Here is a 26,597-nt window from a genome sequence, read left to right as displayed (position 1 = left end):
GGGTCTCTGTCCTTGCTGTCCCCTCCGTCCTTTGATGTGTGTTCTCCCCAACACCTCAAATTCAGAAAGAAAAAAGGGTTTGCAGGAATTGTTATTGTCAAGCCCAAGGAGAGATGGTCAGAAGATCTTCCAGAGGTGCTGATGTTAGGGTACAGTTCTGAGGGCAGAAGGGTAAGCAGCTCCAAGACACAATAGGATGAGGATTGTTGGCCTCCAGTCTGTGGGCTTGCTTCTGTTCCTGACATTTCCTCTCCAGGTTGGATGGGACACTGAGCAACCTAGTCTAGTGAGTGACATCCCTGCCTATGGCAGCTTTTATTTCCCTTCCAGTCCAAACCAGTCTGTCATTCTCTGACTTGATCTTCCCCTTCTGACTGTTCTGGGCTTGGTCCTTGATTTACTTGTTTGGTAGCAATCAGGACAAACTCCTTCAGCAGGTAGAAAAGCATTTTGTGGTAGAGAAGGTCCTGTGGTGGCTCCCTGTGTGCAGGGAGGAAGGACCCAGTTTGGTGAGGATCACCCCTTGGGCAGGCCGGGCAAGCAGGTGCCTCTGGTCCAGCTCCTGCCGGAGAATGCAGCTCCTGTAGATGAGAGATGAGACCAAAAGCCACAAAATCCTTGGGGAACTGGGGTCAGTGAGAGAAGATGTGGCCCAGCTGCTCTGGAGGATTTGAAACCCAACTCCTTGTCCTTGGGTGAGGTGCCCTGCACGGAGGCGTGGGTGCAGCGGGTGAATCCTTTCCCTCATTCAGCACATGGCCTTGGCCCTCCCTTGCTCAGGGCAGCAGAGCAGTGGGGGCTGTGTCTGGGTGAGCTGTGGGGCTGGGACGGGACAGTCTCGAGCACACAGGATGGCACAGGCACTGGCTGGGCCATCTCAGGTGAGCACGAGGGCAGGTTCCTCCTTTCATGTGCGATTTCCCTGCGTGTCCCCTGTGTCTCCTGTGTCAGTGTTCCCTGCTGTGCTCCCAGAGCGATGCTATCTCACAATGGCAGTCTGGATCTGCCTCCGATTGACGTGTTTGTGCATGGAATAATCACAGCTTTCAAACAGCAGTTCCTGTGTTGTGTGAGGTGACATTTGGAGAGGAGCAGCAGCAGCTTATTAAATTGAAACTAGGGGAGGAAAAATCTACACGATGCTCGGAGTGCTGTGATCTGAGTTGCCTCCTTCATGGAATGGCTTGGGTTTGAGTTGGGAGGGACCTTCAAGATCATCTTGTTCCCAGCCCCTGTCCTGAGCAGAGACACCTCCCACTATCCCAGGTTGCTCCAAGCCCCAATGTCCAGCCTGGCCTTGGACACTTCCAGGGATCCAGGGGCAGCCACAGCTTCTCTGGGCACCGTGTGCCAGGGCCTTCCCACCCTCACAAGGAACAATTTCTTCCTAATGTCCAATCTAATGTCCTGCCCTCTGGCAGTGTGTGTAGGTGGTTCCTCTTCTGATGTTTTGTAGTCCAGCCTGTGTCTCACCATATTCCATGTAAACCCCACAGCCTTGCTGGGTAAACTGGACTGCACTGCTCAACTGGGGCTTAGGGCCATTATCTGCTTTAAAGCCCAGAAGTGTTTTGCTCCTCAGCCCTGGTGTAGTGGGATCATGGTCGTTCGTGCTTGAAGGTGCTGGGTTTTTCAGAAATGAGAGACGAAGGATGTTGCCTTGGTAAGAGGCTGCAGGAGGGGGAGAGCCCCTGGAGCCCTGGAGACAGTCCTGTGAGATGCCCTTTTGGGCTAATAATTGAGAAGGCTTCAAGACTGAGGCTTTTATTGATTGTTTGTCATGTCTTGAGCAGTGATTTTGGCTGAGGGGAGGAGGCAGGGCAAGCTCCAGATGTAAAGAGGAGATTAGCAACAAAAAGCAGGCGACAATCTGAGCTGAAGGGAAAAGAGCAGCAGTGATATTCTGGAAACATCTCATGTTGCTTTGTTGTTTTTTCCCTTTTGTTGCAATGAAGTGTGGCCAGTCCTGCCCTGGGATCACCAGCCCTGTGTGGTGCCAACTGTGCTCTACCACTGTCACCACTGTGGCAGTGTTGGTGATGTTTTTCCCTGGGGCTCTCAGCCCTGCACTGCTGCATCCTGTTGCTGCTGGCGACGGGCAGGTGGAGAAGGGAGGTCTGGCTTCTGTCCTTCCTGGGGCTGTTGATTTGCTCCTGGCTGTGCCATAAAGGGTTTTGGGTTTTTTTTCTGCAGGAAGAGATGTCAGTAAATTATTTTGTAGTTTGTAACACTTGTGGTGCCTTATTTTACCCATTCACAAAGCAAGACTTCAAGGCCAGGTTGGACAAGGCTTGGAGTAACCTGATGAAGTGGAAGGTGTCCTTGCCCATGGCAGGGGGTTGGAACGAGATGAGCTTTAATCTTCCTTCCGACAAAAAGCATTCCGTGATTCTAACTGTATTTGGCTGATTCCTGCCAGGAAATGGTGGGGACTGTGGATAGCTGGGTGGGCAGGTTGAGTGCAGGGGCTGTTCCCTGGGACAGAGAGTACATGGGGATTTGTGGGAGGGACCTGCCATCTGAGTAAGTTCCCAGTGTCTGTACCCCATGGGACGGGGTGGGATGGATGTGGGATGGCCAGAGGGGGTCCAGGGATACCAACTGGTCATCCCCAGAGCTGGCTCGAGTCGGACATGTCTGGGTCATGCTCTGATGGGAGCACATCTCCTTCTCCTCGGCAGGGGAGGCCTGGCGGCTGGAGGATGACTGCTCGGAGCCCCCCAGGGCCCCCCAGCTGGGCACGGCTGTGGAGGACGCCCCGTTCAGCTACTTCCGCACCCGCTCCTTCTACATGAGGAAGAGCCTGTCCGTGGACAACCACCTGGGCTCCCTGAGCTACGCCGTGCACCCGGCCGAGAGCAAGGCCGAGCGCGTCAGGACCAAGCTGCGGCGGCAGTTCGTGAGTATCGGCCCCTGGCCGCCCACGCTCACACGCACGCGGCTTCCCAAAAACACTGACATCTTGGAGAGCTATTTCTGTGCCCAACATTAGTAAAACAACAGAAAGAGAGGCTGCTCCAGAGTGGTGGAGCAGATGGTGGTGGCAGCTCGGCTTTGCCCAGCCTGTGACAGAGCCCCTCTCCTGGGGGTCCTGTCCCCTCGGCTCCCGAGAAGCTCAGGGTGGCTGCTGCTCAGTTGGGTGAAGTGTGGGACAAGGGTCTGGACTCTAGGCACTGCTGTCCAAAGCACGGAACAAGGCTGAAAGGAGGAAATGAGTTTTTCTGTCTTCAGACTCGTGTCTGTGAGGAACTGCACCTTCCCAAAGGTTTGTTGGGGGTCAGCAGTGAGGGGCTGGGGCAACAAGGGGCCAGCACCAAGTCCTTGGGGCAGCTCAGAGCTTCCTGGCCCTTGGGAGCTCCTGGTGGCAGGACAGCAGGGATGCGTCAGGGCTGCACTGCAGCTGTGGCAGCCTCTGATCAATGTTTAATGGGCTCTGCCTCTTCTGTTTCCCAGAGACACCGAACCTCGGGGTTCGGATGTCCTTCCCCCGCCTCGTTAGTGGCTCGGGGTTGTAATGAGGGCTCAGGTGCCGGAGGGATGAGAAGCACTCCGTGTTGATTGGCAATGGCTGAGAGAGCCAGTACAATGGGAACAGAGCAGGCAATGGGCTGTGGCTGCACAGCTCACCCACCCCAAGCTGTGCACAGACTTCCTCTGCACCAGAAGAAGGGCTGGTCCCTCTGGGGACAGCTGGTCACATGCACTGGGGGTTTCTCCTGGTGCACCTGGGCAGTATCCCAGCTGGGCACTGTGGGTCTGGGGGCTCACCCTCCCTGCTTGTGCCTGCATTGTTGGATGTTTCTGCCCCTGTGAGGGCAGCTCTGGTCTCACAGCGTGTTGGGGACAGCAGTGGGGGCTGTGGGTGAGTCCGTGGGAGCTGCTCACAGTCCCAGCACTGCCAGTGAACCTTCTCTGTGGGAACTGCTGCCTTGGGCTCAGGAAGCACTTGAAACCTCAGGGATGGCGATGAGCACAAGCAGGACGGGGCACCTGATGAGCGGCTGAAAGGAGTTGGAGATGTTTAAGATGAGGCGGCCCTGCTGTGGGGTAAGGAATTGTCTGCTTATTCTGTCTGCCTGGATCTGTGATTCCAAGCTTTACCCAGGAGGGACAGGAGGATACTGAGATGTTGGGGACCATTGTCTTCTGGGGATGTTTTTCCACCATCTCTGTGGGACCTGTTCCCCACAGCCTCTGTGCTGCAGTGGAGACAGGCACAAAAGGTGTGGAAGCACTTGGGTTTTAAGCACAGTGTGCTGGTACCTGCAGAGAACTGGGTTCTGCCCTTCCTGTGGGGCAGCCCCCGTCCCTCCCTGCTCGCTGCCAACACCTCTCTGTGCTGTCTGTGGCCAGTTTGATTTGGCCTTTGACTTACTCAGGTTTTGGGGACCTTTAGCTTTCCTTGGTGTACCTACAGAGCTGGCTGTTTGTCAAGGACGAGAGCAGGTTTTTTGTGGGATGTGGTTTTTTTTTTTCCTTGATAAATAATTTCTGGCTTGTTCCAACGTAAAAGTTGTTGCTGTAGACTCAGCCAGGGGCTCTGACCTTGTGATACCTGCTGAGAAAAGCAGACTCATCCTACTTGGAAAGGGCTTCCAGAGGGCTTTTCAGCAGTGGCAGAAAGTGTGGAGGAAGGTGAACTGGCAGCGCTGGGCTGAGGCTTGGGCCAGTACAGGACCAGCATTCCCAACACAGCCCCAGAGCCAGGTTTGTAAGTTCAAAGCAGAGATCCTGCCAAGCTGGGGGAGTTATTTCCAAGAACAGTTCTGGGCTCTGTGTCCTCCCATGGCTGGGTTAGTTTCCATCCTTGTGCTGGAGGTGTTGCATCTTCCTCTGGGCTCGTGTTCTGCCCTGGCCCAGCGTGACACCGGCTCTGCCCAGCCCTGGCTGGGGAGGAATCGCTGCCCGGTGGGATTTGCTGTCCTCATGCATGGCACAGCATGTACAGGAGGGAGCATGATTTGCCATATCACAGTGGCTCATCTTTTAGGAAGAAGCTGGATTCATTTTTCTGGGCTGTTGCACTTCCCCAGCCTGTAATGTCAATTTCTGGCTTTGCTCTTTCCGTGCTGACAGTCTGAGCCACCTTTGCTGTGTGATGAGGCTGCTTGGCTTAAAAAACCAGAATTTTGGGAATTGCTGTGAGAGGGGAGAGGCTCTTGAGGCTTTGGGTGGGACCCTGCCATGGCAGAGTGGATGGTGACAGGGCAGACCTGCTGCCCATGTGCATCCAGTGCTGTGTGGCCACCTCACATCCATGTGATTAGGTGCTGCCTAACAAAGGCTTTGTGCTGGTCATGGCACCTGAGCTTGTCCAAGGGAGAATTTGCTATAATTTATGTGAAAATACCAGAGCTGCTGAAACATCGTCCAGTGCAGAGGGAGCACCTGCAAATCCAGCGTGGCCCCACAGTCCTGGAGCAGCCGCTCCTCCCGTGCCTGCCAGAGGCCAGCACTCCTGCCTTCCTCCCAGAGCCCTGGAGAGGGAGGGATTTCTCCAGCCATGTCGCTAGTGACATGTGTCTGCGGTCCCACTCTGCTGTGTGATGGATCTGCACGTACAGATTACTAGAATTTGCATAATTTGAATTTTAAATGCATTCCAATTTTTGTGATTGTCAGAACGAGTTTTCTTTCTAATAAGCCTTTCCTTTTAACTCCTCCAAGGCCTGTAGTGCTGTCAGCATTCCTGCCTTGGAGAAAGGGGAGAGGCTGATTGCTTTTGACATCTGTCTCTCACTCAGATCCCCTGCCTTGTCCCACTCACTCCAGCTGTGACAGAGACAGCGACCATGGCCAGGCAGGGACCATGCTCTGAGACTTTGGGCATGTTGTTTGGGGTCACTTGGTGATGGCCAAGGGACCGTTTTGGTTTTGTGCCCAGCTGGCTCCTGTGGTGGGCAGCAGGGGCAGGGATGGGACCTTCTGTAGTGTCCCTTGCTGGGGGAGGAGGAGCAAGACATGGCTGAGTTACAGACTGTGCAAGATCTCCTTGTCTTCACTGGAAAACTGGTCATTAAAGGCAGAATTAACCCTGTTAAACTCAGCATTAACCTTATGGAGCATTAAAAGAGGTCACCAGGGCTGAGTCACTCTCTGTGGTGGTTTCTGAGACAGTCAGTGCAGATTGCAGCAGGGCTCTGAGGGAATTGTGCTCTTCCCTTTTGCCCATGGGAATTTCAAGTTCTCTGTATCTAGGCCAGTCGTTCTGGCATTGCCCATTCATTTTGTGGTGTTATGGCATAGACCCTGCTGCCTCTGAAGAGGAGAAGCCAGCAATGCCCAGGGTCCCACATACTGACCCAACTTGGTTTGAGGTCTCTACCCTGACCCCTCTGCTGCTCTGAAATGATGTGCTGCTCTCTGAGCATTGCAGAGGAGTCACCCATTTTCTGTTGTGGGAGTGGAGGAGAGCAGCCCTTGGCATTGCCATGGCATTCCTGGTGCTGCCCCAGCTGCCCGGACACTTCTGCTTGCTGCAGTTCTTGCAGGTTTCAAGTAGGTGGCTAAAGGTTGTATTGCTTTCCTGCCTATGCACTCATTAATTTTACTCTGTACTCTCATACACTAATTTATTTTTTAATTGTTATTATTTGTGTATGGTATTTTTCCAGGCAGTGATTCTGATATGAAATGTCTGTGCCCTGCAGGAAACACTTAGACTCTGTTTGTCTTGGGAGTTCTAGAGATGAGTTGAGCAGAGGAAATCCCTGCCTGACAAAGCAATGATGACAGAGACAAAGTGAATTGGGATAGCAGAGCCTGGGAAGGGAGGCAGCGAGGGGAGGAACTCACTGTGTGGCAGAGACCTGGTCACACCTGGTGCTCACTGGAGTCACTGACAGTGCCTGGGCTGGCACCAGCTGACAGGTACCTGTCCAGGTTTTCCTATTCCAATGACTAGATCAACCCAGAAATGCCTCCTGTCCCTGCTGGTCACTGCAGTGCTGTTGAGGAGTGCAGAAACTGCCTTACCCCAGAGCAGAATTGGTCCATGGGGTGTGATTATCCTGGTCTGGGTTTTGGGTGCCAGGTGAGCTGGACACAAGGCAGGACCTTGGTAGAACCCATCTGTGCCTTGTCCCAATGGTTTGATCTCATTCCTAAGTGTACAGGGACCTCCCCAAGTCTGCTAGGTGCAGCCTGCTTCTCCTGTGTGCAGAGCTGGAGGCTCTGGGGTGATGCTTATGGTGACAGTGAGGTTATGGTCACCCTGCCATGATCCCTCTGGTCCAGTGAAATCCTGCTCTCTCCGTGCTGGTGGTGCCTCTCTCCTTGCTGTATTTGATTGGGTTTTGTTCTGACACTGTTATCCATGTGCTCCCATACCTGATTTCAGAAGGGATCAGCAAGCAGACAGAAGATTCCTGTCTGTCTGTAGTTCAGTGTGATAAAAATAAATACATATATAAAAATAGAATAATAGAATCCTAGGGTAGTTTGGTTTGGAAGGAACCCTAAGAGCTATCTCACCCCAACCTGTGCCACGGGCAAGGGACACCTTCCACTACCCCAGGTTGCTCCAAGCCCTGCCCAAGCCCTGGCCCTTCACACTTCCAGGGATCCAGGGGCAGCTACAGCTTCTCTGGGTTGAAAAAATGACCATGTGAGAGCAGGTCAGCTGTGCTTGATGAGGAGGTGGAGCAGAGCAATGAGAGTCATCCTGGAGCTCCACACAGACTGCCTCAGCTCCCAGAGCAGAGTGGCAGTCTGCCTGAGGAAGGTAATTGCAAAGGCAGGTGATGTTTGAGCTCTGTGCATCACTCTGTGCCCAGCCCTTCCTACCCGAGTTGCTCAGCTGCCGACTGTTGTTCACTGAGTGCTCAACAGAAAAACCCAAACCTGATAAATAACGTGTTGCTGGAGCCAGAGAGCAACTCATTCCCTGGAGAGCAGTCCCTGGGAGCTGGGAAGAGGCTCCCTGTGAATCACCCCACTTTGCAAATTAGTGTGGGAGTGAACAGGCACAGCAAAGCTCAAAACCCAAACGTACCCGGCTCATTTCTCTGGTGAACGTGGTTTTATTTACAACAGCAGCTTGTGATGTCCCAGCTGGTGCTTTGTGGTGCCTGCAGGAAAGCAGGGATGGCTCGGGAAGAGCACAGCATGCTGTGGGACTGCTCTCAGCATTCCCACACAAAGGGAGATGTCTCCTGTGGGAGGAATTAGGAAGCAGAGGAGCAGTTTGTGGGGAATGCTCCAGGTCATGCTGGTAGAGAGGGGGTTCCGATGGGTTGGGGACAGTGTGAGACATCCCACTTTGTCAAAGCCAGGCTGGGACCAGGCAGCTGTGACAGAGTGAGCTGGGGTGGGTGAGGCCTCTCCTGTTGTGAGAGAGGTGGGCCCAGTGCTGGGAAGGTTTAAGGCACAGGAATCTAAAATTAACACACAGAAGATGTGGGATCCTGAGCTTGAAACTGGGAGGGGTTTGTTACTGAGGACCAGACTTTGGGTTTGATTTCAGTGCTGTCATTGCAGGGTGGGTGCTAGTGAGACTGACGTGTCATTTCCCAAGAAGATATGCAGGTTGGTTTTGGTCCTAACCTGGGTGTTTCTGTCAAGTTTTTATCTTTTTGCTAGGGTTGGGATTAGATGTGTGAAATGGTATTTCTTGTTGGGACTCAGATGTTTATTAGTTCTTATCTATGTCACAATCTCACAAACCCTGAGTTCTACAGCACTTCACTCTAACAAACTAAAAATGGAGCCCCATCTCTCTCTCTACAAGGCCTTTTAAAGATAAATTGTCCAATTAAGAAATGACACCTCAATTATTTTTACTTTTAACCCAATAACCAACCACCCATGGCCTGCAATGTGGACTTATTATCCAATTACACAAAACCACCCAAACCCAAGGAGAAGAAGGTAAAGAAAAAAGACCAGCCTCTGCCCTAAAACCTCCATCTTGCTTACCATATATTACTATATTCTAAAGCCTTTAACTCTGAGTTTCCCACCCTGTGATATCACATACTTCTATTCAAACTCCACACCCACAGTCCCAGTTCTGTCATTCCATTTTGGAAGCCTTCTCCACGGCCTCAGGTCAATGCAGTGTTCTCTTGGGGGTCAGTGCCTGGCAGCACAGAAAGTCTGAAATTCTCAGCAGCCAGGGTTCCACCACCTTTCCAAATAACTTATGCAAACTCCCACGACATAACCTCTAGATTCAAAATACAACAACCATGGTGAGAAACCACCACACTCTCCCTGCAAACCTGCAGTGTTTGCTCCCTCTGCTGGCTTTGCTCTGGGGAGGAGAGCCTGGATTCACCTGCCAAGGGCTGGCGATGCTGTGGAGCGTGGGGCATCCCACAGGCTGGCAGAGAGACAAGCAGCAGCTTCAGCAAGTCCCCAGTGAAACATCCTGTACCCAGGTTGGGGCAATCCCAAGCACAAGCAAGGAATGGATCAAGAGAAGTCCTGAGTAGGACTTAGAGATGTTGGTGGATGAGGATTGGACCTGCCCTGGCCATGTGCACCCAGAACCCCCAAAGCCTGGGTTGATACCCCAGCGTGGGCAGCAGGAGGGGAGGATTCTGCCCCCTCAGGTGAGACCCCACCTGCAGAGCTGCTGGAGTGAGTATAGAGGAGGCAAATAGAGCTCCAAAGGCTGGAGCCCCTCTGCTCTGGAGTCAAACTGGAAGAGCTGGGAGTGTTCACCTGGGAAAGTGAAGGCTCCAGACAGACCTCAGAGCCCCTTGCAGGGCCTAAAGGGGCTCCAGAAGAGCTGGAGAGGGACTGGGGACAGGGGATGGAGGGACAGGACCCAGGGAATGGCTTCCACTGCCAGAGGGCAGGGATGGATGGGATATTGGGAAGGAATTGTTCCCTGTGAGGGTGGGCAGGCCCTGGCACAGGGTGCCCAGAGCAGCTGTGGCTGTCCCTGGATCCCTGGCAGTGTCCAAGGCCAGGCTGGATGGGGCTTGGAGCGACCTGGGATGGTGGAAGGTGTCCCTGCCCATGACAGGGGGTGGGATGAGTTTTAACAGGCCTTCCAATCCAATACATTCTATGATTCCGTGAAGTTCCCAGTCTCTGATGTGTTACCATTTATATTTCTGTACAAGGAACATCAAATGCTCAGCGAGCAGCAGGGCTGAGGAGGAGAGCAGAGTCGTTTGCCAACTTCCAATTTTACTTTGCTTCTACCAGTGAGACTCACCAAAAATGTGCACCGCATCCTTTGCTTTGTGAAGTTTGTGTGAAAAAAGAAAATAAGCACAGTGATTTAAAATAAGTGAGACACTATTTTGTGAGCTGGAGTATTCCTCCTCCTTGGCAGGACTGGAGTCTTATGTGAAACTCAGAAGATTTTTGGGGTTGGAACTGCAGGCCTGTCTGGGCTTTTGGCAATGCGGGGTGGGCGGGTGATCCTTTGGACTGCAGCCAGCAATGGTCCAGCTGTGTGGAAAATCAAATGCTTTTGGCTCCAACCTCCTGAGTATGAGGGCTTGTGCTGGCATGACCCAGATCAGTGTGTGATTGGTATGAGGGGAAGGTTCAGCTTCTCCACCTGCCTTTGGCTGGCTGTCCCCTCCCAACGGGCTGTGATGGTGACAGTGGCCACATGTCTGCTGCCCAGGCCCTTCCTGGCCTTGACATCCAGCAAGAGAGGTCCTGGCTGCTGGGGTTCTTCCTCTTAATCCCAAAGTGCACACTCTGGTGGCTTTTGTCGTTCTGATTTCCCTTTTTTCTGGGGTTTGACACAACAATGGCTTTGTGATGGCAGGTCCCTGGATCCAGCCAGGTCACTGCTCAGACCAGGTGTACTGAATCCCATCCTCTCCTGCCCCTGGGGCCTCTTGGTCCACCTGCAGTCCTTCCTTTTGTTTCCCTGGGAGATATGTTCCTCTGCTATTCCTCTCGAGCCTGTTGCAGTTGTTTCCCAGATTGCAGAAAGGAAATCTGGCTGTCGTAATGTGTCCCCTTACAGCTCAGACCCACAGTCTGCAGCTCTTTGGGTCCCTTGCTGTGAGGGAGGCAGGTGCCCCAGGTTTGTGAGCAAATGGTGCCATCCCCGTGTGCCTTTCCTGCGCAATGGGAGCATGCCAGCAAAGAAAGTGCTTTGCCAGCCTGAGGTTTAAATCCTTCAGAGCACTTTCCCTGCGAGCACATTCCTGCAGGGAGGTGCTTGTGTCTGAGTAAGCCCTTTGGGACACGGCTGTGGCCTCAGAGAGACTCAGGTGGGTTCAGCCGCAGGACTGGGAGCCCCTGAGTGCGGTGGCTGTGTGGAGGTGGCACTTCGTGTGTGCCGGTGCCATCAGCTGCGGCTGCAGAGCCTCTCCCGGTGCAGCCTGCCTGGGGTGCGCTGGATAAATCACCGGGGGCTGTAAGGCGGTTCTCCCGTGAGGAACCCGAGCTCTGAGCCGCTGGGCAGTGCTGGAGCGTGGCTGCAGTAGCAGCTGAGCGCTGCAAGAGGTCTCTGCAGCACCGCGCTTCGCGCAGCCACCCCGCACATCCTCGGCTGCTCCAGCCTTCCTCTGCTGCTCTGGCTGCAGTGCTGGACCTGCCCCTGCTCTTGCTACAGAGCTCTGAGTTCTCAGCCTCTGCATCAGGGGATTCCGGGCTGCTTTGAGTTGGGATGGACCTTAAAGCTCATCCCATCCCAGCCCCTGCCGTGGCAGGGACACCTTCCACTGTCCTAGGCTGCTCCAAGCCCTGTCCAGCCTTGCACCCTGTCAGGGATCCAGGGGCAGCCACAGCTGCTCTGGGCACCTTGTGCCAGGGTCTCCCCACCCTCACAGGGAAGAATACCTTCCCAATATCCCATCCATCCCTACCATCTGGCCGTGGGAAGCCATTCCCCCTTGTCCTGTCACTCCAAGTCCTTGTCCAAACCCCTTCTCCAGCTCTCTTGTACCTCACAATTTCCCTGTTCCTTTATGCCTGGGACTCTGTGGGAAACTCCCAAAGCTCCCCACAGCACTGGGGGGTCACATCTGACTGCCCATCATTAGTGAGCATTGCCAGACCTCTGTGCTGTCCCTGCACATGGAACCAAGGCTCAGCTCTTTGCTGCTGCCCACTCTCCAGGGTGACCTGTGAGTGGTGGGACATGACACTGGTGCTCCTGGGGCGTGCTTGTCCTGCTGCAAGTCCCAGCACCTCATGCAGGATTTGCTGCTTGCTGGGTGTTGCTGATCTCAGCTGGGGCAGGAGGGACTTTGGATGTTGTTACAGACCAGAACTTGATGGGAATGTAGCTTTTTGTGGCACACAGACACAGACCTGTCCCTCCTGCCCCGCAGCTCCTGTGGGGCTCACAGTGACAGAGCTGACGTTCAGTTGTTCCCTGGCAGTGGGCTGTGGCAGGACAGTGCCACCCTACTCCATGGGACATTGGCATGTGCAGGGCAGACCTGACAGAGCCACTGGCAGTGCCATGTGTCTCCTTTCCCCCCTTTGTTGCACGGTGCCCACCCTGGCACGTGGGAACCCGTGGGCACTGTGAGTTGGGGCACAGACTGGAGCTGGTTCAGCTCCTTGGGGAATGCTGACAGTGGAAGGTTTGGTAAGGACTGGGGATGGAGAGAACTCTGCCATCCCAGGGTCCCTGGCAGGCCCCCACAGCTTCTCTCCCTCTCCAAGAGGAGCCTGACGCTTCCCCTGGAGCACAGCAGGGGTTGGGGAAGGAGCTGGCAGCGATCTCAAAGGGGACTGGAGGCTGGAGATTAGGTGGAGCATTTCCGGTGGGAACAGGCTGGTGTCTGGGGTCGGGTGTCACATCCCTGTAAATGCAGCAGCAGCCTTGTTGCAGTTGGGAAGGATGGAAAAAGAAAGGCTCCTGAAACCTAAGAGCTGTTTTGCTATTTACTGTAGTTCTGGTTTTACTCCAAGAATAGAAACAAAGACGGTGGATTTGCATCACCAGGAGCAATTTGAGGAGGGAGGAGGAAGTGATGGGACCTCACTAGTGACAGGAATGTGCTGGCAAGAAGAGGGCCCGGTGACAGGGAGGCGGTTTGACCTGGGGGTTCCTATTAGCATTTTGTTCATCTCCCTTGTGTTTTATTTTTTAATGGTGAGCTGGTGAGCTTCAGCAGCTGAGCCCTGTCTCTGTAAGGGAGCACTTGCAGAGGCAGAGGGTGCCCAGGCTGCTGCACAGAGAAAGGTGCCTTTGGAGGTGCCCCACTTGCATAATCAGGTCTTGATCTCCTGGAAAGAAAAGGAGATTTATCTCTCTCTGCATTGACTATTTGCATGTCACATGTAAAACTGGTTTTCCTCCTTACTTCTGCTGCAGTCACATCTCCAGTCTGAGCCCAGCCCCACCAGAGGGCTGAGAACAGCCACAATGGGGTGGTAGAGGGGTTTCTGTGAGACCCTCAGACCCTCACCCTGGGGGAGGGACGGCTGGGATGAGGAAGGGATGGGGATGGATGCTTTGTCTGTGGAGCTCTTGACACTCATGTAAAGGCAGGGGGTGTGTTTGTTGCTGGCCTGCTGAACCTGTCCTTGCTGAAGCCTCCAGGCAGCCAGGAGGAAGGGGCCTGGCTGGCACCCAGGAGCACCTGGCAGGGGAACAGAAAGGCTGAATGATATTTTTGCAGGAGAGAATTTCCCTGTTTCTTTGGCTGTTATAGAGGTGACTTTCCAAGGTAGAGAGGAGCTTTTCTGAGATCTTGGAAAGACCCCAGTTTCAACTTGGGGTGTTGGGGTCTTGACACTCTTGTCCAGGCTCCTGTTACCCCCTGGGTAGAGACGGGGGAAGCTGATTGCTGGAGCAGACTGGGGATGGAGCTTCATGTCAGGAAGCTCCAAGGGACATTGATAGGTTCTTGCTGGGCCTGGGCCCTGGTTCAGCCCCTGCTGCCTTCCCCTCTGGCAGGAACTGGTGCACAGGGAGGAGGAGCCACATGCTGGGCTGTGGAACCTGAGCTGGGAGGGAGCTCATGCCCACTCTAGTTGGGGTTTGTGCTTCTTCCCCTCTGGAGGGGTTCATGCTCTGTCAGTAATTGGCCTCTGCATCCTTGTGGGTGGGTTCCTCTTTCAGGTGTGAAAGTCAGCAGCAAACCCAGCCCATAGCTCTGCTGATCATCCAGGTTTTGTCCAGATGACCATTCACTGGTCCATGTGGCCACCAGGTACCTCTGGTGACATTTGTGACATTGGCTCTGCAGCAGTGTGTTGTACAGTGGGTGGTAGGTTGGAGCACTGGCTGCCCCAAAAGTAGGGAAAACAGAGTCCTAGGGCCTGGTGCTGGCCTGGGACTGCAGCCCTTTGCTTGTTGTGAAAAGGCACCAGGTCCTTTGCCCTGGGACTGAGCTTTGTGGTGCTCCAAAAGGAGCACAGACAGCAGTTTCCTGAGAGCCTTTCTGTTGTTGAGCCCACAGAAAGGATTTGGGCAGGAAGCAGGAAGTGTGCCTGGAGAGTTCCAGTGGGCTTTAGGTGAATCCAGCCTTTCCCCCAGAGCTCTGGCTTGTTCTGTGTGCTTTTACCAGGAGCCTCAGGGTTACATTTTGTTCATCTCACTTCTGGAGAGCACTGAAGAGGCTGCCCAGAGAATTTGTGGAGTGTCCCTCGCTGGGGTATTCAAAACCCACCTGGGTTCAAAACCCATCCTGTGTCCAGGATGACCTCTGGGATGACCCTGCTTGAGCAGGGAACTGGGACCAGATGATCCCTCCAGTGGTCTTTCCAACCTGAACTATTCTGTCTGCGACAATACTGGTGGTCGGATCCAGCTTTCCCAACCTTTCTTCATGGAGCCTGTGAGAAGGCACCTTCTCAGGAAGGTACAGCCCTTCTGCCATCCCTATCTTCGTCTTGAGATTGCATCGCCAGCAGAGAGCCTTTGGATGAGACCCTGCAGTGCCTGGTATATCAGCAAAGCTGCTTTGGTGTCTGGGAAGTCAAGTGGGAAAGCTGCAAATCTTCAGCTTGAGTGTTGCTGTGGGTGAATTAATAACAGGAGCACCCCTGGACATGGCCTGCTCTGAGTCCTACAGATCACCTGGAGCTGGAGCAGCTGAACATGGTGTGACCAGAGCTCTGTCAGCTGGGCACATTCTCCTTGAGGTGTCAAACGGACTGAACAATCTGGCTTTAATTCCTGGCACATTCAGAGATCAGGGTGTTTTCCTTACCTGCTCTGGCATCCACAGATGGTATCACTGAGCTCTGTGGCTGTGGTGCCTGAGCTCCTTCTGGGGGGTGTCTGTCCTCCCTCGGGGTGGCTGTTTGTCCAGCCAGGGTCCTGCTCCTGGCTGCCTGTTGTTGTTCACAGTGGTGGCTGGGAGTGCTGAGCTGCACCATCTGTCTGTTGGAGCTGGATTTTCATGGGAACCCTTGGGAACTGCGGTGTGGGGAAATGGATCTGCCCCAGCACACGTGCCCAGGATATGGATGGACCTGGTCACTCTCAGGGAACTCCTTCCAGCTTTACCAGGGTGAGCCTGCTCCCATCAGGGCTGCAGTGCTTGAGACAGCAGCAGGCACAGCTTCCTCTGGGGTCAGGCTTTGTCCTGCGTGGTGGGAGCTGTGATGGGAGCATTCCGGGGCTCCGCCGGGCAGTGCTTGGCATGCAGAGTCCCTCTGCTGCTTTTCCATCCCAGCCACAGCAGGGTTTGGTTCACTGTCCTTGTTTACTGTGTGTGGGTCTAACCAAAGCCCAGCTGCTTCCCTTGGAGAGTGCTGGGGAAGCCATGAGAGCCACCCAATGTGCTGAAAGTCTTTACTGAAGAAATCAATGCCCTTGCTGAGGAAAGGCAGCTTTTTGATCCTGACAAGGAAATAGATGACGAAGTTACTGTCACAGAGTTGTCGTGGAAAATATCCTGCATTTGGAGACCTCTTTCAAACAGTGACAAGCCACCTTTTTTCTGTACAGGCCTCCTTGGCCACAGAAAGGCATTTAGATCAGCAGCAAAGGCAAATCTTGGTCCAGGGATGTAAAGGGTTTTACTTTTCAGGCTTTTTTTCCATAGGATAGAGCTTTATTTAGTTTTGGTTTTGTTTAGCAGTTCCCATCACGCACAGACTCGCACCCTCACACCCTTGGACATGCCTCCTTTCTCCAGGCCCATCTCATGCTCCCACAGGCATCACTCCCCCTTCCCAAAAAGTTATTGTTCCTAGAAAACAGAGCAGCTCTGCTGGAATGTTAATTGGGGGAAGTGAATAACCAGGGCTCCCCTCTGCCTAACCTTCCCCAGCCCCCTCTTAACGAGCAAATTGCATTTATTTAGCCATTGAAGGTCCTGTCTCTCCTCCCCTGGGCAGACTGAAGTGTCCATTGTGCAGCACTGCCTTGGGATTTGCTGCCATTTGTTCAAGGAATGTTTTTTCAAAGAAAGGCAATTTTTAAGGAGGGTGGGGGGTACAACACCCTTTTCTCTCTTTCTGCAGGGACAGATGAGTTGCAGTGGGCAGAGGTGGGCACAGGAGTGGCTTTGTCATTGGTGCTGTTCCCAAGGTCACTCAGGCTTCATGCCTGGGAGGGAATGTGAGTGTTTCCCTGTCTTTCTATGTTGAGGCCGTGGAGGAGGCAGGGATTGTGAAATCCAGCCGTGTCTGTAGTGGGAAGCAGATGGATCATGTGTGGGTGCTCAGGGTGCTGCTCCCTGCCAGCTGTGGGGCCTGGGCCCCATCCCACCTCCTGCCAGCCCAGTCACCGTGGCACTGCAGGGCTGGGACCGAGCCTGTGCCCATGGGGAGAGCTTTTCCCAGCGAGGATGCAGTTTGAGACCATCTCTGAAAAGTCACCAACCCATCCCAGGGGACTGAGGGTTCGTGTCTGTGTTTCTCAGTGGTGAGTGCTCCATTGGGTGCAGCCCTGAGAGCCCCAGGCTGTGCTTTGTGGCAGAGGGGACAGTTCCCACAGCTGTCCACAGCTGCCTGGGGAGCCCCAGCTGTGGGCTGGGCTGGGGGCGGCCGCCCCTCGTCGGAGCCCAGACACCCCGTGGTGTAAAGGCTGCAGGCCAAGTATGCCTGCAGGCTTGCAGGTGTGTTTATCCATGAAAACATTCATATCTTTGTTTTCCTGCTCACTGGGCTTTGGTTCACCAGGTGAGCCATTGGAGGGATTTTGGAATCCCAGGATAGTTTGGGTTGAAATCTCAACTCGTTCTACCCCCTGCCATGGCAGGGACACCTTCCACTGTCCCAGGCTGCTCCAAGCCCCATCCAGCCTGGCCTTGGACACTGCCAGGGATCCAGGGGCAGCCACAGCTGCTCTGGGCACCCTGTGCCAGGGCCTGCCCACCCTCACAGGGAACAATTCCTTCCCAATATCCCATCCAGCCCTGCCCTCTGGCAGTGGGAAGCTGTTCCTCCTTGTACTGTCCCTCCAGGCCCTCATCCAAAGCCCTTCTCCAGCCTTCCTGCAGGCCACTTTTAAGGGGCTCTGAGGGCTCCTCTTGGTGGTGACTGTAGGGATGTGGATGCCCTTGGATCCCCAGCTCGTGCTGCTTGTGTCACAGCTGTCCCAGATGTCACAGCCCAGCTGGGCTTGGGCTCAGGACTTACCACATGTGGAGCAAGTGCTTTGCTTAGATGAAATTGTGAAATTTTAGTTACAGATGGGAGTGGCTGGTGGGGCATCTCTACTGCTGTTTATTTTGACACTGAATTTGTCACACAGGATGTTTGCACAGGTAATTCCAGTCCCACAGCAGGCTCCAGTGGTACCCTGCAGATGTGGGGCTTGCTGGGAGGGTTATGGCAGAGAGGGGGGTCCTGGCATTGTCATGAGGTGCTTCTGCCCAGAGGACCAAGTCTGATGAGCTGTAGAATCAGCCTTGGAGGCTCCAGATTGGTACTGGAGGGGAGAGGCTATTCCTGTCTGATTCTTTTCATTATAGGGAACTAGCCTTTTTTCTTAGGTACAGGGATTTTTATTGTGTCAGCACTGTGCATTCAGTGTTGTTTGGTGGTCCCAGGATTGACTTGGGAAGCTGATGTAATGTTTGGAGGGAGCTTTGTCTTGTGGTCCTGTGGTGGAGATGGAGGGGAGGCAAGGGGGTGTCAGGAGTGGGCTGGCCCTGGAGCTGGGCTGGAGAGAAGGAGAGCACCAGGAACGGGTCTCTGGGGGTCTGGAAAGCTCAAATATCCTCAGAGAAATATCAAATATTGTGAGGGAGGCTGCAGAAGGGGATACAGAGAGTTTGCAAGTTCAAGGGCTCAGGTGAACCCACTGGAACACCTCTCTCCCTCCATGTGCAAACCTGTTTGGGGATCATGGAATGATAAAGATTGAAAAAACCCTCCAAGATCATTGAGTCCAACTGTTAACCCAGCACCACTGTGTTCACCACTAACCCATGTCCCCATGTGTCACATCCACAGATTTTTTAAATTCTCCCAGGGATGGTGACTCCTCCACTGCCCTGGACAGCCTGAGCCATTGCCTGACCATTCTTTCCATTAAGAAGTTGTCCCCAATATCCAATCTAAACTTCACCTGACACAATTTGAGGCCATTTCCTCTCATCCTTGTTCCCTGGGAACAGAGCCTGACCCTCACCTGTTTGGTCCCTCCTGTCAGGGAGTTGTGGAGAGCCAGAAGGTCCCTGTGCAAGAGAAGAGAACGGAGCCCTTCCCAGCTTGGGGCAGCTGGGACCCTCCCTTCTGGAGCCTGAGGGATGTAGATGCCCTGTTGGGATCCAAGTGCTGCACTGCAGCAGGCAGCAAGATGGATTTGTTTCTCCCACTGCATGGGAATATGAACACCATGTAACTTTGAAGCTTGATGTGGAGCAGTTTGTTATGACACAGGAAGGTGTTGCTGGGACTGACTGCTGGAGCCATGCCTTGCACAGATTTTGATCTCCCAGGCTGCCAGGACTGTCCGTGTGTCCACCTCGATGTCCCACCCGCAGCGCCAGTGCAGCCTGGCAGACGAAAGGAGAGGCTGGGTGTGCTCTGGGAGACTCAAAAAACACTTCTTTCCCTGACTGCTTTGGTTATTTTTATTTCTAAAGCTTGTGCTTTGGAAGCACATCACCCTCACCCCATCACTTCTAGGCAGGCGTTACTCCAGACCAAATGAATAATTCCACAGAGTGGTTGAAGTTAAAGCAGGTAATTCTGCAGAAATAGCATTGGGTTGGAAACTGAGACCTCACTCCAGATGTCTGACACGATGTCCTGCAGGATCTCAGGCCCTTGGAAAGCAAATTCCTCGTGATGTGTGCTGGGTTTTGGCAGGTGGGCCTGAGAGGTGGTGAGCACTGCACAGCTCCCAGCAGCAGGAGAGACGAGGTTTGTGCTGGGCTGATGCTCAGCCCTGTCTTGTGCTCAGTCCCTGCCCTTTTCACAGAATCACAGAATATCCTGAGTTGGAAAGGACCCACAAGGATCATAGAGTCCAACTCCTGGCCCTGCACAGACACCCCAACAATCCCACCTGTGCATCCCTGGCAGCATTGTCTAAACACTACTGGAGCTCTGGCAGCCTCGGGGCCGTGCCCATTCCCTGGGGAGCCTGGGCAGTGCCCAGCACCCTCTGGGGGAAGGACCTACCCTGATATCCAACCTGACCCTCCCCTGGCACAGCTCCAGCTGTTCCCTGGTCCTGCCCCTGGTCACAGAGAGCAGAGATCGAAGTTGCCCCGCCACTGTCCCTCCTGAGGAAGCTGTAGACCTGATGAGATTCCTTCTGTGAAGCAGACCTCTGGAAGCTCTGGATAGTTCCTGTTTCCCAGCTCTCTTTCCCAGGTGGCACGCAGTGCTTTGCACTCATGGGTATCACTGCCTGCTCTGTGTCCAGTTGTTCACCAGCTTTGGAGCATCTGAGCTTGCAGAAAACACCTGAGAGGCAGCAGAGGCAGGTGTTGGATGCTTGGCAGCAGCAGCCCCTGCAGAACTCTCTTTAGCAGGGCTGGTGTTTGATGTTGAGTGTAGCAGCAGCAGTGCCTGCCTGGGGACTTGCACCCCCTCGCTGGCTGCCCGCCCCTCTGGGAACCCCCGCCCTGTGGTGCCACCCCCGCGCTCTGCCTGGCCAGGGCTGCACAAAGCGAGCCATTCCCATCTTCTGCAGGGGTTAAACTCCGTGTTTTTCCTTCCCAGCTCGAGTGCCTGTGCAGCTCCAGCTCCTCTCTGTCTCCAGCTTCTCCTTCCCTCTAGCCCTTGCCTCCCATCCCTCACTTCTCCCTCTCCTCTTCCCTTTGCTGCCCTTTTGCGGCCGCACTCCCTGCTCAGTGCTGGGCCAGCTTTGTGAGGGCAGGGAGAGGTGCAGGCAGCATTCCCATGTCTGGGATTCAGTGGGAGGGGCACTGTGGTGGCATGAGGAGGTGGCAGGTCCTGGCTTTACCCATCCCCTCCTTCTTTCAGTGCAAAGGAGGGAGAGCAGCAGCTGAACCAGACTGAATTCTGGGCCTTGTCTGTTGCGTTTGGAGCTCTTTGTTGTTCATGTGTTGCTGATTTGTATATTCATGAATAAACCTGCAGCTGTCCAGTGCCAGGAGGATTTGGGATGAATTAGAATGACAAGAGACATGGTCTTTACAAATAAAGTAATCATTTCTCCCTGCACTTCACATTCATCCTCTTTCAAAGGGTCTCTGTGTGACGCAGATTTGCTGCACTTTGATGCCGGGACTGCTGGGAGATGTCTGGATCTTGCAGTGCTCTTTATTCCCGTGGCAGCCGTGGGTGCAGTGATGTGGGAGGAAGGGGCAGTGTGTTAAATGGTCTGATAGTTTCTAATGGTGTCAAATTCTGCCATTTAAATTGGGATTTTCATGCTAGAGAAGAATTGAAAGGGGAAGATGGGCGTGAAAATCGCTGCCGTGGGCCTCCGTTCCTGCTCAGCGTCCCTGTCGGGTGCTTGTTTATGAACCTCCCTCCCCATGGTCCTGCTTCCCCTCCCACTGGTGCTTAATCCTCTGCCATGGCATCCCTGTGTTGCCATGGAGATTGCCATCTGCCGGGCTGGGCCTTCACCTCTGCCTGCTGGAGAGCAGGAGCCGGGGGTGACCCTGTGGGGAGGTGGCACGGTTCCTGCTGGACCTGTGCTTGGGGCTGTGGTGGCTGGAGGTCAGCGTGTGCCCTGCAGCAGCAGGGGACTGGGACACAGGTGGCATCAGCAGTGTTCCTATCTGGCATGTTATAGTTATGGCTTTGACTTTTTGCTGGTGTCTGAAGTCTAACAGTCAGGAGAAGTGGTGGCCTGTGCTGCTGGTGGCAGTGTGGGTGGTCAGTCACTCCCTGGCCATTGTTTTCCCATGACCAAGCAGTTCTGCCTCCTGTTCCCAGGGGCTGTACCCTACATCCACACTGTCATTGCCTTAGGGTGAGGTTCTTCCAGTAATTGCCCACAGCTCATGCTAAAGGTTCCTGAAATGACTGCAGCTTCTGGTCCTCACCCTCCTGGAGTCTGAGAGTGTGAGCTATTTTCTCATTAAAAACGCCCCAGGGATGCCTGGGACCTCTCCACTGGATGCTGGGCAGGTTCCTGGTTCCTTCCCAGTATGGTGATAGGGGCAGTTGCTCCATTTTCCTGGCATGGCATGAAGGGTTTGTGTGGGACTGGTGGCATAGGGTGGGTGGAGCTTGGGGTGAGCCCTGGCCAGGGCCCTGAGGGTGGTGTAGGAACCATACTCCCAGGGCTGGGGGACCTGCCTGCCTGGGGCAGCAGAGGGGCACGGGTGTGATTGAAGGGTTTTGGTATTGAATGTGTTTTCCCAAGCTTCACTGAGGAGTGTTGAAGCCCCAAGAATTCCAGCATGGGAGGAGGGCTCAGTGGAGGACTTGAGGTTTCTGTGGCTCCCTCTGTAGGGGTGGCAGTGTCTGGGAGCTCTCAGGATGATCCCTGTCTTCTGCTGCACGGTGGTGGCAGGGGCTCATGGACACATCCTGCAGGAGGTTGGTGGTCCTGCCTGAAGGCCTGGGCAAGGGCAGCTCTACCATAGCTGGCAGAGACTGTTGTGGCACTGGTGGGTGACAGATACATGGTACAGTGTTGTTTTAGGCGCCAGGGCTGGGGGGAAAGATATCCACTGGGTCATGGTCTTAGTGGTGTCTAGCTTGGACAGAGCTTGGAGCAACCTGGGATAGTGGGAGGTGTCCCTGCCCTTGGCAGAGGTGGAAAGGAAGGAACTTTAAGGTCCCCTCCAACCCAAACCATCCTAGGATTCTAAAGCAAAAATGGATAGGGCTGCATGGAAAAGCTGGATGTCATGTAGTAGGTAGGACAATGTGGGAAGTGCTTTTATTTCTGTGTTTTCTAACTGAAAGCCAAACAGATTGTAGTTTTATAGTCATCCACCTGATTTAAATGAAAGCATAAAGCATCACCATTTCCCAATAAAAAGCTTTTGACAAAGTAGCTGCAAAGCTCCCAGGAGCAAAAATTCTCTTTGAATGAAATGCTGGGCACACATTTGGGAAGAGTGGGTTGAGTAAGCCTCCAAGCTGTTTTTTTCCCCCTTTAAATAGCACATTTGGAAGATAAGGAAGTAGAAGAAATGTTATTTGATAGTAGGTCTGTTCCTGGAGGGAAGCACATGGAGCACGTGGGGTGTTTGCTGTGCCTGTGGTATAGAGTTGGAAGGATCTCTGGTGGGAGGGCTGGGCAGGGCTGAGATCTTCATCCCCCCTTTTTAGGCAGCACATGTGTTGTTATTAGAGGCTGGCTTGGGAAGCAATAAACAGAGTAAAGTTTGCTTTGTTGCCAACCCAGATGAGATAAAATAGTTTTATAGAGATTTATGGGGATAATAAACTATGTAGGGAAGTTTATGACACGTCTAGCTGTGATCAGTGAACCTTTAAAGGGTTTATTGGGCAGGGATGTTGTCTGCCACAGACAAGCCTTGCGTGGTGTTGGAATAGTTGGAATTGTGCTGCTGGTGTAAAATATTTCTATTTAAATAATGTATTTGTTTCTTCCCAGAGCCTCTCCATAAATGAACCTGGCAGAAACTGTGTGCATGGGGAGGACTGGTGGTCAGTCACCTCCAAACTTTCATCCAAACAAGAGGTGAAGCTGAGGGAGATCAGCTGCAGGAACGCATCACTGAGCACTTGTGCAGAGCAAGGTTGTGTCAGCTTCTGGTGCTTAAAACTGGGATAAACTGAATTTCTGTCCCTAAGCCATTCATTCAGTTTTTGATTGCCTAGATGAGCATGTGTCCTTCTGCAAGTAACCAAATAATACTATAAATGAAGTCCTGCCTGTCCTGGAAAAAAAAGGATTGGAGTGGGAAACATGGAGTGGGAGATTGACAGAGTGCAGGACAGTACTGCTGCAGGGGGACGCTGAACTGAGCATCTCCTGCTGTGCCAGGGGAGCTCAGATGTGAGAGCAGTCTGGGATTCTCCATGTAGGAACCTGGACCTGTGTTGCACAAGAGATCTGAGAGTGAAACCACCGACTAGCAAATCTGAGATGACAAATGTGCATGGCTGTGGGAGAAATCCCAACTCCCCTTTTACTTTTAGCAGAGTACCACCCAGATACTATAGCTTTGCACAGACTTGGTCTTCTAAATGGTCTCTGAAATCTTGAAGTGAAGGCAGCCTGTGTTGGGTTTTAGGCAGATTGTGGGTAGAAGAAGCTGCTTTACAGTTAAGTGACCACAGGAGGTGAGAGGTGACTTTGGAATGGGTCTGTGTCCTGAGGTTGTCCCAGGTCACTCCTTGCTGCCCACCAGCAAGGTCCCAGTGGGACCCCCAGGCTCTGCAGCATCCTGGCCACATTAGCTCTTGCCCTCCATGTTCCATATGCAACAAGCAATAAGTGTCATTAATTGCAGCAAGATTTTATGGGGAATTTTGTTCCTTTCCATCTCTTGCTGTCAGTCTGTGTGGAGCAGAAGGGATTGGGAAGAGAAGAGGCTGCCATGGGGATGACAGGGCTTCCCCTGTCATTGAGCTGAGCACCTGAGCAGTTACCCCAGTGCAGAGGGGTGGGTAAGTCATGGGGATGGAGTCAGTCTCCAGTTGTGTTCCCAAATGCAGGCATGTGGCCTCCAGGTCTCCCTACAGTGTTTCACCTCGCTTTTCCTTATGCTCAGTGCCTTAGGAAACCTTTTTCTTGCTCTTCTGTATTTTTCAAGCAAGGGAAAGCTGGCCCTGATGTCCCCAAACTGGGGAGTGATTTTAGATCACATTGTCATTTCTGCAGCGGGGTTTGCACAGATGGGCCTGTCCCTGTTGCACCCACTGCTCCCCAGGGCCCACGTCTCCATGGACAGTGATGGCCTGGTCAGTGCTGCCTTCCCATCAGCTGGAGCTTCCCTGCCCTCACACTGTGCTCCTGGTGCTTGCTGATCTGCAGCTCTGCAGAATTCGTGGTGCCTGCTCCAGGCAGGATGCCTGTTCCTGCTGGTCAAGGGGAATAAGATATCTTTAGCTTTCTAAACATAAAATTGATTTACATGAGAAGATTCCCCCTGTAGCTTTGGGAGGTGAGCTTCACTCATGATTTGCAGACTGCCTGGAGGTGAAAGCAGACTTTGCCCATGGGGGATTTGACAGTGCAGGGATGGAGCCACATCCTCTGAGCCTGGCAGGGCTGAGGCAGGATGGGCTCCACAGGAATGGTCCACTGTGCAGCTGCGATCTGAGCATTGGCCAAGGGAGACAGAATCATGGAATGGTTTGGGTTGGAAGGGACCTTAAAGCTCATCTCATTCCACCCCTGCCATAGGCAGGGACACCTCCCACTGTCCCAGGCTGCTCCAAGCCCCATCCAGCCTGGCCTTGGGCACTGCCAGGGATCCAGGGGCAGCCACAGCTGCTCTGGGCACCCTGTGCCAGAGCCTGCCCACCCTGCCAGGGAACAATTCCTAATTCCCAATATCCCATCCAGCCCTGCTCTCTGGCAGTGGGAAGCCATTCCCTGTGTCCTGTCCCTCCATGCCTTGTCCCCAGTCCCTCTCCAGCTCTCCTGGAGCCCCTTTAGGCCCTGGCAGGGGCTCTGAGGTGTCCCTGGAGCCTTCTCCTCTCCAGGTGAGCACCCCCAGCTCTGCCAGCCTGGCTCCAGAGCAGAGGGGCTCCATCCTTGGAACATCTCCATGGCCTCCTCTGGATTCACTCTAGCAGGTCCCACACATGAACACTTGAAGGATCTGGCTGGAAAGGCTCTGGGACTAGAAGGCCTGATTCTCACTCTAAACTCTGCTTTTTTTTTTTTTTTTTTTTTTTTTAATGAACTTGCCCTTTCTCTTGCAGTAGACATGGATTGTATGAAATGCCTCCTGTCTGGTGGTCCCTGCAGAGGTTCAGTGTGTGCCCTGTGGGGAAGTGTGGTGGTGGTGGTGGTGGTTTGCTTTGCTCATGTTGTCACGTCTTCCTTCAGTTATGGGATAAATATTAACACCACAACCACCCACCAACTAGGCACTGCCTGCCATGGCTTATCATCCCAGCCTGGGCTCTTGGAAAAACTTTACAACACCCTTAAGTTTAAAACAAACACACGTGAAACCCAGTCCCTCTGGGTCTATTAGGGCTGACCAGCAAATGTGTATTTCATTACCCAAAATATGCTGGTAGACCCAGCAGAGTGAGTGAGCCAAGGGGAAGTAGACCTGCAAAACACTTTGGATAAAATACAAAAGTGTTTTTTATTTTTCCACCCCTCCCCTTTCTCTTCTTGATTTCTCCTGCCATGAATTCTTGGGTAAAGACTTGCATTTCTGAGGGAAGCCCGGGCGCCAAGCTGGGAGACGGATTGCACAGCCCAGGCCCGGGAATGGCAGGAGTGAACCAGTGGGCGGTCAGAGAACACACTGTGTTTTATTTTCATTTGTTTTTTCTTCCTAATGGTGTCAGTGCTTGGCTCCAGGTGCCTGCATGGGAGAGTTCCTTGGTGTTGTCCCTCCATGGTGTTGTTCCTTGGTGTTGTCCCTTGGTGTGAGTCCTGTCAGGGTCCTGCGTGGCAGCAGAGCTTTGCTGGACTGGTGTCCTGGGGGAAGAGGGACAGGACAGGACAGGACAGGGTGTTCCTGCTCTGGCTGGGGTGCTTGGCACAGCAGGGACCTGCATGGCTGGGGACCACGGAGCTTGGCTCTGCCCGAATCTGGCTCATCCATCACCAGGAATTCTGTTTTCACCTCTGTAAATGTGAGTGAACAGTTTTAAACTAAAAGAGGAGAGATTTATATGAGATTCTGGGAAGAAATTCTTGGTTGTGAAGGTGGGTAGGCCCTGGCAGAAGTTGCCCAGAGAAGCTGTGGCTGCCCCATGATCCCTGGAAGTGTCCAAGGCCAGGTTGGATGGGGCGTGGAGCAGTCTGGGATAGTGGAAGGTGTCCCTACCCATGGCAGGGGGTTGGAGTGAGATGAGTTTTGGGTTCTTTCCCAGCCCAAACCATTCTGGGATTCACGTGTGATCAGCAGGTGTGGCTCCAAGGTTGGCCCCATCCATGCAGAGTATCTGGGATGAGAACTGGTAACACCCAGCCCTCCATTTGTCCAGCCTGGTGCAAATTACAGCCATCAGGGCTCCACTTTCATCCCTTCTTGGTGGGCTTGGCAGCAAAAGCGCCTGCCTTTTCCAGTGGGATTTTGAAGGCGTTCATTACTTTGCAGTGTTGATGATATCTCCTGGTGCTTGGAAGGATTTTGTCATCCGAGCTGTGCTGCACAAGGATCCTGTGTTGGCCTGATGTGCAGGGGAGGCCGAGCCCAGCCCTTTTCCATGGG

General features: G+C 53.5%; 1 protein-coding gene across 5 annotated transcripts in view; it reads left to right on the top strand.

The window, feature by feature from the left end:
• The window catches only part of LOC121338186 (ankyrin repeat and fibronectin type-III domain-containing protein 1-like), a 252,262-nt gene that overhangs the window by 85,353 nt on the left and 140,312 nt on the right, over positions 1–26,597 (top strand). For all 5 annotated transcript variants that reach the window (XM_041408916.1, XM_041408908.1, XM_041408935.1 and 2 more), the window contains one exon: positions 2,682–2,899. In XM_041408916.1, the coding sequence (XP_041264850.1) occupies positions 2,682–2,899 (218 nt within the window). The remainder of the gene's footprint in view (positions 1–2,681; positions 2,900–26,597) is intronic.

The sequence above is a fragment of the Onychostruthus taczanowskii genome, unplaced genomic scaffold (assembly GCF_017590055.1).
Source record: "Onychostruthus taczanowskii isolate IOZ18803 unplaced genomic scaffold, ASM1759005v1 scaffold10, whole genome shotgun sequence".
Lineage (NCBI taxonomy): Eukaryota > Metazoa > Chordata > Aves > Passeriformes > Passeridae > Onychostruthus > Onychostruthus taczanowskii.
The sequence above is the reverse complement of the archived record's forward strand: the minus strand, read 5'-3'. Positions and strand labels throughout refer to the sequence as shown.